This window comes from Colletotrichum fioriniae (assembly GCF_027942845.1).
Source record: "Colletotrichum fioriniae strain IMI 355084 chromosome Unknown scaffold_11, whole genome shotgun sequence".
Lineage (NCBI taxonomy): Eukaryota > Fungi > Ascomycota > Sordariomycetes > Glomerellales > Glomerellaceae > Colletotrichum > Colletotrichum fioriniae.
The window spans coordinates 1454216-1467874 of NW_027076847.1; the positions used below are offsets into that span (position 1 = coordinate 1454216).

General features: G+C 54.5%; 3 protein-coding genes across 3 annotated transcripts; 2 read left to right on the forward strand and 1 right to left on the reverse strand.

Annotated features, from left to right (window-relative positions):
• Positions 1 to 172: 172 nt before the first annotated feature.
• Positions 173 to 1672, forward strand: N0V96_009026 (uncharacterized protein; the record flags this gene model as incomplete). Its single annotated transcript, XM_053188964.1, has 1 exon — positions 173 to 1672. The coding sequence occupies one exon, from the start codon at positions 173 to 175 to the stop codon at positions 1670 to 1672; it is 1500 nt and encodes a 499-aa protein (XP_053053730.1).
• Positions 1673 to 3526: 1854 nt separating this feature from the next.
• Positions 3527 to 5645, forward strand: N0V96_009027 (uncharacterized protein; the record flags this gene model as incomplete). The annotated part of the gene is made up of 3 exons (XM_053188965.2): positions 3527 to 3533; positions 3996 to 4241; positions 4300 to 5645. The coding sequence occupies 3 exons, from the start codon at positions 3527 to 3529 to the stop codon at positions 5643 to 5645; spliced, it is 1599 nt and encodes a 532-aa protein (XP_053053731.2).
• Positions 5646 to 6261: 616 nt separating this feature from the next.
• N0V96_009028 (uncharacterized protein) lies at positions 6262 to 7865 on the reverse strand (the record flags this gene model as incomplete). The annotated part of the gene is made up of 6 exons (XM_053188966.2): positions 6262 to 6926; positions 6990 to 7225; positions 7282 to 7381; positions 7446 to 7470; positions 7571 to 7651; positions 7764 to 7865. 6 exons carry the CDS (start codon positions 7863 to 7865, stop codon positions 6262 to 6264), a joined length of 1209 nt encoding a protein of 402 aa, XP_053053732.2.
• Positions 7866 to 13659: the final 5794 nt, after the last annotated feature.

The window sequence follows — 13659 nt, forward strand, 5'->3', positions numbered from 1 at the left end:
AGATCAAGCTTATCGAAAGTTACTGTTGTTGCTGTCGCTGTTGCTTTTCCGGCGCGCGCGCAAACGAGCTTCTCTTTCACTCGTTCTTTTTCATTCTCTTCCCCTTTCCCCGACCTTCAGTTTACTCACGTAGTCTTCGTTTTGGAAACGGACATTAAGCAGTGCTGCCTCAATGCAGTCAGGAAGCAATGAGCCAGCGGCTGCGGCGGCGGCTGCTGCTGATATCACGAGCGACAACGAAGGCGAGCAAATAACATCGTCAAAGGCAAGCTTCGAAGACGCGCCGCAAGAACAACCACCCAGCACCTCGAACTCGGGCAAAAGCCACCCGTCCGAAGACAGAGCCCCAAGCGAGGACGCCGGAAGAGACAACGGCAGCAAACCAGCTTCGCAAAAGGTACCGAGTAGACAACCATCAGTGGAGGGCGGTGAGGGAACCCGGGCAGCAGTCGTCGCAGGATCATCATCGCAACAGGGAAGCCGAGCCGGGTCCCAGCAGGGCAGCAGGAGGGGCTCCAACGAAGCGGCCGTGGCCGGTGGCGGCGGTACAGCCGATGCCCCGACCGCTGCGTCGGACGCGGCGATCGCCAGAGAGCGCGCGCCTGGCGACGAGAACCGTGAGGCATTCCGGGACTCCACCATCACGGCCGTCAGCGAGAGCACGGCGCAGATGCTCGGTCGAGACGGCGTGCCAAAGACCACGACTGATCCGGCGGCCGCAGGAGTTCTTGCGGGAACGGGCGAGACCCCTGGCGACGACGACGAGCTCGAGCCTCTGACAAAGTACGTCGACTGGACGGAACACATTTCCATTTCCATCGGACCGTTTGTCATTCTCTTCTTCGATCTCGCGCTGCCGGTCTGCATCTACTACAGTTGGCTCCGCGCCCGACGAAACGATCGTCGCGCGGCGTGTCAGTCTGCCTACGACGCGGGCGTAGAGTGCGGACTCCCTCCTGTCCAGACGGTCGAGAGTCGAATCCTCGGTTTTGCCATTATTGCTTTCGGTTTTGGCGAAGTGTACATCCTCATTGTGCGAGTATATCGACTCATCGCCCGCTTCGACGAGTGCGCGCCGCTGCTGTCCAAACACTGGTGGGAGCTGGACGCCACGACCTGGGTATATGCACTCGGCCTGATAGCCGCCTTGGTCCCCTTTGTCTGCTCAACCACAGTCTACGAGCCGGACGTTGTCGAGTGGCTGTACCTGTACTCTCCCGCCTTCATGTTCATGGTCCTGGACGTCATCGCCTTTGCGACGCTGATTCCGATCAAGATCCCATTCCGCATCAACTCGGACCCCAAAGGTACACGTCTGAAGCCCATCGTCTACTACGCGGCCGAAGACTTCTTCGCCGTCGATGGAGCGCAGAACAGGGAGTTCCGCAAGAAGTATGTCGAGCGGTACGACAAGTCGATGATGTTCCGTAAGATGATTCTCGAGTTGACGCTCTTCTGGATCGGCGGCTGCACGGCGTACATTGGCTACGTGGCCGGCATCATTTGGAACCTGGAGTTTGAACGCGCGTTTGGCACGACGTTGGGCGTCTTGTTTGGGTGGATTATAATCTGGGGTGTCACTGCAAGATTTTGGATCGAGTACGCGATCAAGCGCGAGCAAAAGTGGTGGAAAGAGAACAAGGCCGAAAGAAACGCGGCCAAGCTTCAATGAGCCTAGTGTTTAATCACAGTTGAGCCCTCCCTTGTGAGAACGAGAGAGAGAAACAGAGAGAGAAGGAGTCAGACGGTGGCGAAGAGAGAGGGGAAATGGAGTGGCTCATTACTGTAACCTAGTGTTAATAATGGCACTGCCAAGATCATGTACTTATGGAGGAGGCATGGGTTCTGACTGACAAGACAAAGGCATGAGAGCCTGGATACCCAGGAAAAGAAAGATACCGAGAGGGCGGATTTTTGCGATTAATAAGTAAATCATTTCTTGCTTCTAGACATTGCTCAGTAGTTTCTCCATTTGTGTGCGGTTATGATCTGATTAGATCTCAACAACCAAATACACGATAACTGGTCTCAATTGCATCAACTGAACGTCTATCGACACGAGCCGGCAATCATCCATCGATGGCGCTCATTTCAGCTACAAAGTGAGCGAGATGGCAAAGTGAGTAGGTCTCCCACCTCGAAACAGCGAAGGGCGGCCTTCCTAGAAAGCCAAGCCTGGCCCAGGCTCCCAAGTTCGTGGCAGCATGGGCCGCGAGACGCACAGCGGAAGAGAGTTTTGGGACCCGGGGGCGAGTAGCTTCTGTGGACGTGTGAGAGAAAGATGGTGTGGTGTCTCGTGGGATGTCGCGATGTGATCGAGGCAGCTCGAGGCCCGCGGGACGGCGGTCGGGTCCCCCAATGCTGATTTTCCGGGGGAAGCTCTGGACTCCCGTTCGAATGAGGCGAAGATGATTGAAAGAGGAAATCGTCTCGCAACCATTAGCGGGTACGTACTGGAGTTGTAAATGTTTCGTGGCGGTGTTGCACAAAATGGAGTTGTGCATTTTATGTAATTTGACTGTAGCATGCCCACGGTTCTCATTATCACCAAGAACCCAGAAATCTCAACCGTCTCATTCAGCTGTGCTAGTCATTGGGGATGAACATGCTTATGCGCACCTCGACATATCGCCAAATCATGACAGCGAGTAGAATCATGAAAGCGGTTATGCGCCTCACCGCAGCATCTCCAGCGCACTCATAGCTACTAGCTTCTACAGAGACCCTGCTCCATCATGAGCTATGCTTTTCCAAGACAGCCCAACATGTACACTAGACGAAGATCCGAAGCGGCGAAAGAAATATTCAGATGAGATATTTTATTATCCAAGTGAAGTTGAATTGGCGTTTGAGATTCAAAGTCGTCTTGAGTCTCACTCTATTCTCATCTTTACTCGAAAGAGGGTTCTCACTCAGCTGCTCTTTCAGCCGCATCGGATGGAACTCCCCGATTCAATCTTCTTCATCCAAAAGCCTCACACATTCCTCGTTCAACAGCTCACACAAACTTCAGAGAAATTCGCATCGATTGAAAACTTCATACAATGAAAAGCTTGACTCGTCAAAAGATCTGCTCATCTCAGAAGGCTTTACCATCACACATTGTAATTTACTCACGGCAATCCCACCGCTAATCGCCCCCCACTGCCTCCCGCCAAACAGCTCAACAAGTCTCCCACGACGAGACCGAACTCGGGGGCGCGTCCAATTCCCGATTGTACCCGGGTTCCAGTCCGGATTCCCTCCCGTCCCAATCCCACTAATCGGGTCTGAGCCTGGCGGGCTTTGAGAAATCTCTGCGAACTATGTAATTAGTCTCCGAGTTCTACCAATCGAAATAAGAAGACGGCACAAATGAGGGGCATGAGGTGACGGCTTCATCGTTGACCTTACCTTTCTACTGGGACCCAATGTCGCCGGGCTTCGAGACGATGAATACGACGTGCGTGGGGGGCTCTTACGAAGTTTTACAAGATCGACTGCGAGCTTATTTCACTTATTTCACTCATAGTCTCACAGCTCCATCATGATTCGTAGCCAATTCCACAATACCTGCCTTATGGCTGGAGGTTTAACCTACGCGGAACAAACCGCTCATCTATCGCCAAGATGATTTGCTCATGAGATCTTTTCTTTCTCATTCACTCACATTTAGACTCATCTCACACACCCTCCAATCCAGCCCAGCTACCAAGAAGGCTAAGATCTAAAATCATCATTAGCCTTTTCCCTCCCGTTTTAATCCGCGCATCGGCTACGCCCTACCCTCCAATGACACCGCCCTAAAGACGACCGACGAGAGAGTTCAGCTCACTCATCCCCCCTGTCCAGTCGAGACTCAACTCACTCCCTCTCCTCCAGAAAGTAAACCTTTTCCAGCCCTCTGAAACTCATCTCATCATCCCCAGCAACGGGGCAAGGTGACCCCCCTCTCGTCCACCGCCCGCCATCCATCGTTCTACGCGATAAGATCCCGCAATATGATTCCCGAAAAGGAACTCCTCCCGCCACCACCGCCGCCGCCGGCCCCGCGCCGGTGTCCCAAACGCCCGGCCCCGATCCCGACGTCGAAGCCTCTCATCCCGCTCTCGGCGCCGTACCCGATGAATCTCACCACCGCGTCGGCGATGACGACGCCCTCGCCATGGTCGGGATACACAGCCAACCCTACGACCCCGCCGTCGCCGCCCGCGCTGTACGGAAGATAGACTGGTTCCTCATCCCCGCCATGATCTTTGGATGTTCGTCACCCCCTCTCACTCAATGCTTCAAGCATTTTTCATCCCTAACACCCAACAGACGGCCTAGTCTACTACGACAAAGCAATCCTAGGCTCAGCAGTCCTCTTCGGCATGACAACAGACCTCCACCTCTCCGTCCCCCTCCCCTCCGGCACCGGCGTCGACACATCCCGCCTCTCCTGGGCAACCTCCCTCTTCTACTTCGGTATGCTAGCAGGCCTCTACCCAATGACCTACGCCCTCCAGCGCTACTCCCTAGGCCGCACACTCGGCACAATCGTAATCCTCTGGTCCGGCATCTGCATGCTCACAGCAGCAGTCACCTCCCACCAGGGCCTCTACGCCCAACGCTTCTTCCTCGGCTTCGTCGAGTCCGTCATCCCCACGGGCTTCATGTGTATCGTGTCCGGAAACTACACCCAGGCCGAGCAATCACTCCGCCAGAGCTGGTGGTTCAGCGCCACGGGCCTCTTCACCATCATCGGCGGCGCCCTCAACTACGCCTTTGCCCAGGTCCGCGGCGGTGACCTCAAGCCGTGGCAGTACATCTACCTCCTCGCGGGCTGCCTCACATTCCTCTTCGGCCTAGCCTGCTTCCTCCTCCCCGACTCCCCCGTCTCAGCATGGTTCCTCACCCGCGAAGAGCGATTCGCGGCCGTAGAACGCCTCCGCCACGGCCAAACCGGCGTTCGCTGCACGAAATTCAAACCGCACCAGCTCCGCGAAGCCCTCCTCGACGCCAAAACCTGGCTCGTGGCGCTGATGATGGCCTCCGCCTACACAATGAACGGCGCCGTCTCCGGCTTCGGCCCACTCATCGTCTCAACCTTCGGCTACACCTCACTGCAATCCATCCTCTTCCAGTTCCCCCTCGGCGGCCTCTGCTTCCTCGTCATCCTCGCGACGGGATACCTCGGCACACGCTACACCAACGTCCGCATCATCATGCTCGTGACGTGCTGTCTGCCCGTGATAGCAGGTTGCGCCCTCATCTGGCGCTCCGACTGGACGCACCACGCCGCCGCGCCTGTGGTAGGCTACTCCATCACGGGTTTCTTTGGCGGGGTAGTCAGTCTCGTCATCACGCTCGGCATGTCCAACGTCGCGGGCCACACCAAAAAAAGCTTCATGGCGGGGACCATCTTTGCCGCCTACTGCGTCGGCAACATCGTGGGACCGCAACTCGTAAAGTCGCAGAGCAAGCCGTCGCATTACCCGGAGCTGTGGCTCGGGCTCATCATCTGCTATGTGATTTGCATTCTCGCATCCGGTGCGCTGTACTATGTGCTATGGAGGGAGAATAAGCGCCGCGATGCGCTGCCTGTTGATGAGGAGGAGCGGGCTAAGCTTGCCTTTCAGGATTTGACGGACAAGGAGAATCCGTACTTCCGCTACGTGTACTGACAAGTTAGTAATCTGTCTTGTTTTTCTAAAAGATACCATAAAACATCTGTTTGGATTGGAACCAAGTTCCAGACTCACGGGATGGACAAGTAGAAACACCGTTTGTGTAGTACCAAGCTCACAGACTAATGCTAATGAGAGCTCAAATCACGAAATCATGTAACGTCTGCAGAAATGCTTCAAATGTCTTCCCGATCGATTCATACATCGGGGTATCATGAATTATGCAACATGAACCGCACATCCCGTCAAAGGGATGGCCATCTAGCTAGAAATACAATCTGATAAGCCATGCGCCAGAACCGGAGCCTTCCGTCTCATTGCTTTTTGGCCGCGGTATGCCCCGTTTCCGTTCGTCATGATAGTTGGCCCAAAATGATGGTGGGCAGAGAAGTAAATACGATCAAATCCCCAGTCATGCTATCCGTGCATAAGGGCCGGTTACGCCGAACCATCCAAAACGCCATTCTCTATGCATGTGTCTTGTCGCATCCGAAAAAGAAAACACAAAAACGCCGGAAAATTTGTCCTTAACCATCATTACTCCGTATACCCTGTATATCTCCCCAAAGCGAATTCCGCTTTCTTCGTTTTGGTGTAAATGTCAGGCGCGCGCTCATCTGGGTGATCTTGGAGGGTTGCTTGGTAGTTCTGCCGGCATGTTTTCGTCCCCACGTCCATCATTCAACTCTACCGGCGAGTGTATGGTGCCGGGTACCGGTGCTAGCGGAGGTGGCGGTTGCTGAGGCGGGTATCCGGGTCCTACAGTTGCGCTTCCCGGTGGTGGTGTTGGGTAAACACCTGGTAGATCCGCCTTGCTGGGCTGCATTGGCTGAACCATGGGGAACTGAGGGGAGCCCATCATGCTGCCAGACTGGCCCGTGTGTTGAGGTCCGATGGGCACTTGCTGCTGGTACATTCCGTAGTTCTGGGCCGGCCAGACACCGCCCTCGGGGGGCGGCTGTTGCTGAGGTGCCTGCGGAGGCCAATTACTGCCGGGGAAGTACGCCGGTTGGAAACCATGCGGTGGCACAGAGTTCGGCGGAGACGGGTTCGTTTGCGAGTGCGGTGATTGTGCGTACGGCTGGCCGTAGTAGGCGTATGCGTGGGGATGCTGAGGAGGAGGGTACTGGTTGTTCCAGTGGATGTACGTCGGGACGGCGGAAGTCATTTGCGGAGAAGCGACCATCTTGTCCCCTTCGGCCTGGATAGTCTTTTGCGAGTCGGTAGTGCTAGGTGCCTTTTCCAGCTTTGCTTTACGTAACGCATGAAGAGCGCGGCCTGTCATAATCAGTCAATGGTTCTTGTCCTTTTGAGGTAAGTAGATATAAGAGCGAAATGTACCAAAGACACTAATGGTGATGATGAAGAGCACAAAGTTGACAACGGACGTGGCTGTGCCGGCAAACGTTGCGGCGACGAAGCCATCGGCAAACGGCTCAACGTTCATTTTATAGTAAACTTCGTACTTGGGGCCGAACGTTACGATAAAGGCATCGAGGGAGTCAAGATCGTCTGCGTGACTGGCGAGCAAGGCCATGGTGATCAACCAGAAGACGACAGTAAGTAGCTCGAGGCCGCTGCGCAAGGATGTTAGTCGGGGCACTTCTCGAAGCTCATGGTTAGGATTCCCTACAGATGCACCCAACAGTTGTACATGACGGGAATGAACATGACGGCCACGCCGAGCCATGTCAGATAGGAGAAGGTCCAGGCGAAAGCAAACCATGAGAATGCTACGCGCGAGATTAGTCATGGCACACAAGAGTAGGTAGAGGCGGGGATGGTGGTGTTACGTACGGAAACCCTCTGTACCGCTAAAGGACTGCATCGTAAAACGCAAACAGTTAGTAAAAGTGAACCAGAAGGGCGGGATCCCAAGCAGAAGCCGGATTAGAGGCCAGCGAAGAGGTTGTCGAGCATACCGTTATCCTGCGATAGCCCGTGGCTTTCTGCATAGTGGTGAGCCCAAAGACGGTTATTCCCAGCGTCGCAATGGCAAGGACCTAAAATTCCACAACCGTCAACATGATACTCGTACAGCAGCTTGTTGCCCAAGTCATTTCATGGGAGCCGATTCCCTCTTCGTGTAGTCGGGCCGGGAACTGGTGTCCTTACAAGCTGTGCAATCCTGACGCCTGCGATCCAAACCGGCATGGCCGGAACATGAGAGCGGTTCCTCCCATCTTTGGGCCAAATGTTCTTGGTCAAAAAAGACATGGGCGAGGATGCGAGGGGTTTAGACCCCTTGGGTTCAGGTTCGGGGGACTGGGTCCTCGTCGGGTGACCCGGTGCCTCACGAGGAGACGGGGCGTTGTCGGGCCGTCGTGATGGCGGATTGGAGGCGACAGGTTGGATGTTGGTGAGCGGAATCGAATTGGGGTCGACCGGATCTTCGGTCGCGACGTCGTCCCTCGACGGGGAGGGGTCGCGGGGTGGTGGCGACGACGTCGTGGTGGTGGAATGGGAAGAGAGATCGTTGTTAGTGGCTAGACTCGAATCAAGGTTGTCGTCGTTTTCGTCACGAACAGTATTGTTTTCGGGATGGGTCGATATCGGGGGCGGCGCAACTGGTGGTGTGTGAGAACCTATGTTGGGCGCATAGAAGTATATTTTCGCTAAAGGAAAGTTGGGAGCCTATCGGTCTCGACGTTTCGTAGTTGGCGGCAACAGTCGCGGGAGTTCGTGAGGTTGTCGAGAGGGAAAAAACGCAGGGTCGAGCTGGCGGTAAGGTGAAGATGGCGGTGGGTGTTGGTGTTGGTGGTGGTTGCGGTTGTGGTGGTATTGAAGGTGCTCGGTGAGGTGAGGTGCTCTGCTTGCTGGGTAGTAGCCGGTGGTGTTTCTTTAGCCAATCGACGTCACAAAGGGTGGAATGGCGGAGGCTAAGGGCTGAGCGCACTGAGCAAATGTTTTTTTTTTCGTTCCGGTCCTCCAATGCAACGGCAACGTCTTTTTGGGACGGTCAACTTCTTGGGGGGTGTGGATGGAGGGGAGGGGAGCCTAGTACATGGAACTAGACGGTAAGAGGGGGAGGGAGGGTGTCCCGGTCCGATCAGAGGGAATTGGGCTGGTAAGCTGGCTGGCAAGCTGGGGGGACCTGGGTGCTTGGGAATCTCTGGCGTCCACCACGGTTCAGGTGTGTGCGAGAGAGAGAGAGAGAGAGAGAGAGAGAGAGAGCTGATTGTTGATCGCTGGAGCTTGAAAGAAGGTTGGCACCGGTAGCCGGGGGGCGCTGTGGCTTTTCTCGTCTGTTCCGCCCTTTTCTGTCTGTGCCTAAACACTTTGATGTTGACAGGTGGTGAGATAGATGAGTTGAATTTACTTTACTAGGGCCCGTTATTTGGGACGAGAGTTGACGTCTGTTCGTCTGTGAGTGGTTTGCTTCTTCTGGTCTAGGACTCTACCTAGTGTCCGGGTGGTGGGAGAGGGCGGAGAGTATCGGCTGGCTTCCTGTCAATCCTGTATCCAGCGTCTTGTTGATCTGATCTGGGAAAGGTCGGCAAATGGGTGTGTGGGCGGATGGAATGGGGATGGGGGATGGGGATGATGATGGATGTGATGGGGAAGTGGTCAATGGGTAATAGGAAATTGGGACCACGGCTTGGGATTGGAGGACAAAGGAAGATGGATGGATCATGAACCAAGGACCAGGACCTCACCAGCCAAGGATTCGAGATACACTATTCGTACCTACTGGTACGGAGTAGCAGGTAGAGGTAAGGATAGAGGCAGACGCGAAGGAACGGATACATACCACAGTACTCCGTAGTGTACAAGTACGGAGTAGAGAGGCAGAGACAGGCACGAAGCTAATCCTTTCTCATTCTCAAGAGTGAACAGGAACATGGATGGATAAGGAGATAGACATGGGACGGGACAGCAGGCAAAAGCGCCGAGGAAAAAACCTGATCTGAAGAGAACAACGGCTGCGGCTCGCTATGCTTTTGGCGAATGGACAAATTGGAGGTGGCCAGGCTTTGCTTGTTTGTTCCGTCACCTTGTACTGTTACCGAAGCGTGTCTCCGTACCGTACTTTGTATGTGCAGTTAAGGATGAAACGGAACACCGCTGCCGGCCGTTGACCATAATACATGGTATATCCGTACTCTGTAGGGTGAATATCTTGCGACTGTCGAGTAGGTATCCATCCGTATTGGATTGTGCTGGGCATCGCATCGTGGCCATGGTGGCATCCAACAGCAACGCAAAAAAGTGGCCGGGGAAAGGAAAAAAAAAAGAAAAAAAACCTGGAGCCACAGAGTCAATGACGATAAGTGGATTTATCCAATCATCACTCCCGTTGACAATAAAGCGGGTTCCATCAAACCAAACACAGCGCCAAGACCAAATGCCAAGCTTCCACGAGGACCAACATGCCAAGAGGAAGGAGGGGGGGGCCTTTCTCTTGCTGTCTCTTGCTCCTTTTATTTCTCTCTCTGCTTCTCTCTCTTTCCCACTGTTTTCCTCTCAGGAAAATACATCAGATACGTACCTTAGCCTACTTTAGGTACCTTACCTCAAAGTAATGTAGCCAGGCACGTGCCAGGTAGACTATCGTGGCATGGTGTCTTCAATGGCAAGAAACGAGAAATGCAACTGCCCAAAACCAAAGAAACAAAATCCAATGTGGAAGGAAACTTGGGAAGGAAAGATGGAAGTCGGCGGGGAGGAGGAAAGGCGGCCGTTGTCATTGGGCTAGCGTCATTACATGCCCCGCGACGCCAAGCGGCTGGCTGAATTGGGACGTCATGATTCGATACTACTGCGTAGCCAGACCCGCCTCTTCTACTAAGTATCTTTGGCTGTAATTTATGTCATCGAATACCTCTTACCCACTTTCCATCGTTCCTGCTTTCCCGCTTTGCCTTTGGTTACCTTAGGTTGTCGGGAAAATCCAACGAACCGCACCTCAGTGAGGAGATCACCTACCGTCCAATGACCAGACGGACGTATCCTCGGGAGTACGTATCTTTCCGGGGCTAGGAACACCCGGCACTCGACCACCTATGTACTGAGGTACTCCAGATACGTACCTGGCAAGCTCCAGCCATCTGAGCGTATGATCTTCTCTGCCGCTGTCACCGTCAATTTGCACCTTTTTTCTTTCTTTTTTTTCCGTCTTTCAGCTTCAATTCCTCAATTCTCAAACACAAGACACGCCATGAGATACTCGCCAGCGCAATCTCATCAGCCTCGAACATTCAACGCTATCGATATGAGTACCTCCGAATTCCAACAAAAGCTTCCACCATCCACATGTCCAAGGGCCAAGCACTGCCCCCAACATCCGGAAGAAGCTTCAGGTCGCTGTCCATCCCGGTCTGTCATCAAATCCGCTCACCACCCAAGCCCATGTCCCGCCTCTGCAGAAGCAATACCCATGGCCCATGGATGGAGGAGGAGGAGGGGTGGGCCGCTCGAAAGGGTTCCGGTCGTGTGCTTCCAAGACCTTTCCCCGCCCAATCATCCTCAACCTCGTCCACCCAGCGCCGCCCCAAACGGTATCGCTCTCTGTCCAGGCCTCTGATCACCGCCCCAGTGTGGCAGAGCCATGCACCCGTGGCACAACCACCGACGCATCATGGATCGATGGATACGCAGTCACGCAGTCTGGCAGTATCCGTACACTACTTTGTACACTACGGATACAATATCGCGCCTCCAGACTTTCCACTAAAGTCGTTCCCTTGCTTTCCGCTCACTCAACCATGTCCCCGCTGCGAAAACCCCCGTAGCTTCGACTTGGTTCGCCGCCACCGACTGAGAAAGCACTTGGTACGGCGTTTTTGCGGACCAACCCAAGCTGATATCAATATTCCTCGGATTTTCAACTTGACGAACCCTCCCATCGTTCCCGATACGATCTGGTTCAGAGCAGTGTACGGAGTACAGATACGCTGACAGAGACCTACTCTGTACAGATGTGGGTAATTTGCCCAGGAAACGCCGCCAGATACAAGAGCCATCGCACATGCGCTTAGAGCGCCCGCCCTTGAAGACGTCCTTTCAGGCTCTTGCGGCTCCTCTACACTAGATACCGCCCTACCTACGCGCAAACACTCAAGATACACGCATCAGCGCGGATATACCTGGTAATACCACGATATTCGGAACCACCCTGTCCCATAGCAAAATGCATTCCAGCAGATCACTCTGTGAATATCACCTCACAAAGCGGTGGAGAGAGTCAGCAAGGCACATACGCAGTAAACCACACTAGCACACTAGATATTTTGGGTGTGGCACCAGAGAGGCGCGAGAGGTTGGGGTGGTGCCCATCATCAGCACCTTCACCCAACGTCTGAGACATGCCTGCCAAGCGGAGAAGAAGAACATTTTGTTGATGAGGACCTGGCCGCTCTGCTGCATCGCATGCCACCGAAATATTGATATACTTCTTCTTCTTTTGCAGCTCAAACGCCATGTTTCTAGCACCTCGTCACGCACCCGCCTAGATGGTACAAGATGTTATGTCTTCTATCAGATACCACTCGACGAGCTCTTTGAATTCATAGCAGAGAATCGGCTGCTCCTCACTCGCAATCTTTTCGAGCTCGAAATTCCGTTGGTTTCGCTGCGCTGCCCACGCGCTGAGGGGACCGGCAAATGCCAGCAGGTCGGTCTTTACCCGGCCGTCAATCGGAGTCTCTCGCCATGGAGCGCGGTGTATGTCTCTTCCCCACGACCCCTCAGGCTCTTCGTTCCCATCATGTATCGGTGGACCCTTCAATCCACAAAATCAAAGGTTGTGCCGCTGGGCCAGCGAGGACAGACAGGCCATTCGCTGCAAACCTTCCGGTCCTGTGTCGAACCAGGCAGGGGAATGGAGAGGTGCAGCGAGTTGGCCCAAGGACTCAGGAGTCAGGAGCACCATTGTCGAAAACGGAACAAAGCGCTGCAGCAGGATGCAGACGCAGGTCACAGGTTGCAGTGGTGTGCAACATTCTCGCACTGGACAAGTCTGCGACTCTCCGCCAAGGTCCAAGGTCAACATTCCGCCAAGATCGCAAGAGAGCCACCGGATGGAAAGGAAAAGCGGGGGTTGGGTCCTCCAGGAAGCGTGCAAGATCTTCCTGCGACTCCGCCAGAGGCCTCCGCTTCAAAGGTCACTCCTCTCTCGGGCACGCCGTCTCCTCCAAAGGCCAAGACTTCTGCCCAGCACTGTGGCACTCTCCCAACATCTCCACGTATTCCTCGAATCCTCTCCTCAGACTCCGTATGGATACGTCCAGCCAGACTCTCATTTTTCTGGGCGTTTGAGCCAAGCTCTGCTGCTCTTGTCGCCCGATGGGACCCCCTCTGGCCACCGTCTTGACCGTTCTTGTCGTTCCGTCTCGCTGCCTCGAAAGGTTCCAGATGCTCGATTTCGGGCCCCATGCCCTCCCCTGACTCGGGCCTCCGAATTCCCCTCCACGGCTCCGGTCGACGTTCAAATGAGGCCGGCGTTGTCTGCAGTTCCACAGGCACAAGGTCGCGGTTCCTCATCACAGGCACCTGCCGATCCAACGGACCCAGGTGGCACTCAACGGCATCCCGACCTCGCTAGCGATGCTGCCATGATGATAGAATTGGCGGAACGCCCAATCTCATTTCCCACAATCCGTTGTCGAATTTACCGCCTCCGCAGGTGATCAGTTCGGAGCATGCCCCCTGCCACAATGACGAAATGGTTCATTTCTGCCCCGTCACCAAGATGAGCGAGCAGCGACCGCAAGCAGGCCAGCAAGCTCGCCAACAAGCGCAAGCCTCAAGCTCCCTGCGGCTGACGAGAAAGAAGTCATTGAAAAAAGTCTTGGGACCTTTGGTGAAACGACTCAGCAGGCAAACATCCTTCCACCGCCAACGACGGCTATTGCAACCTTTTTGCAGCAGTGCAGAACTAAACATACCACTGCCCCGCGCGCCAAGAAATACTGTGACCAGCGCAACGCAAAGAAACCCGGGCACCACACCGGCACTTGATCGCTTTTCACATCCACCTCCGGACGGGATACCAGAATCAGAGCGAACCTTG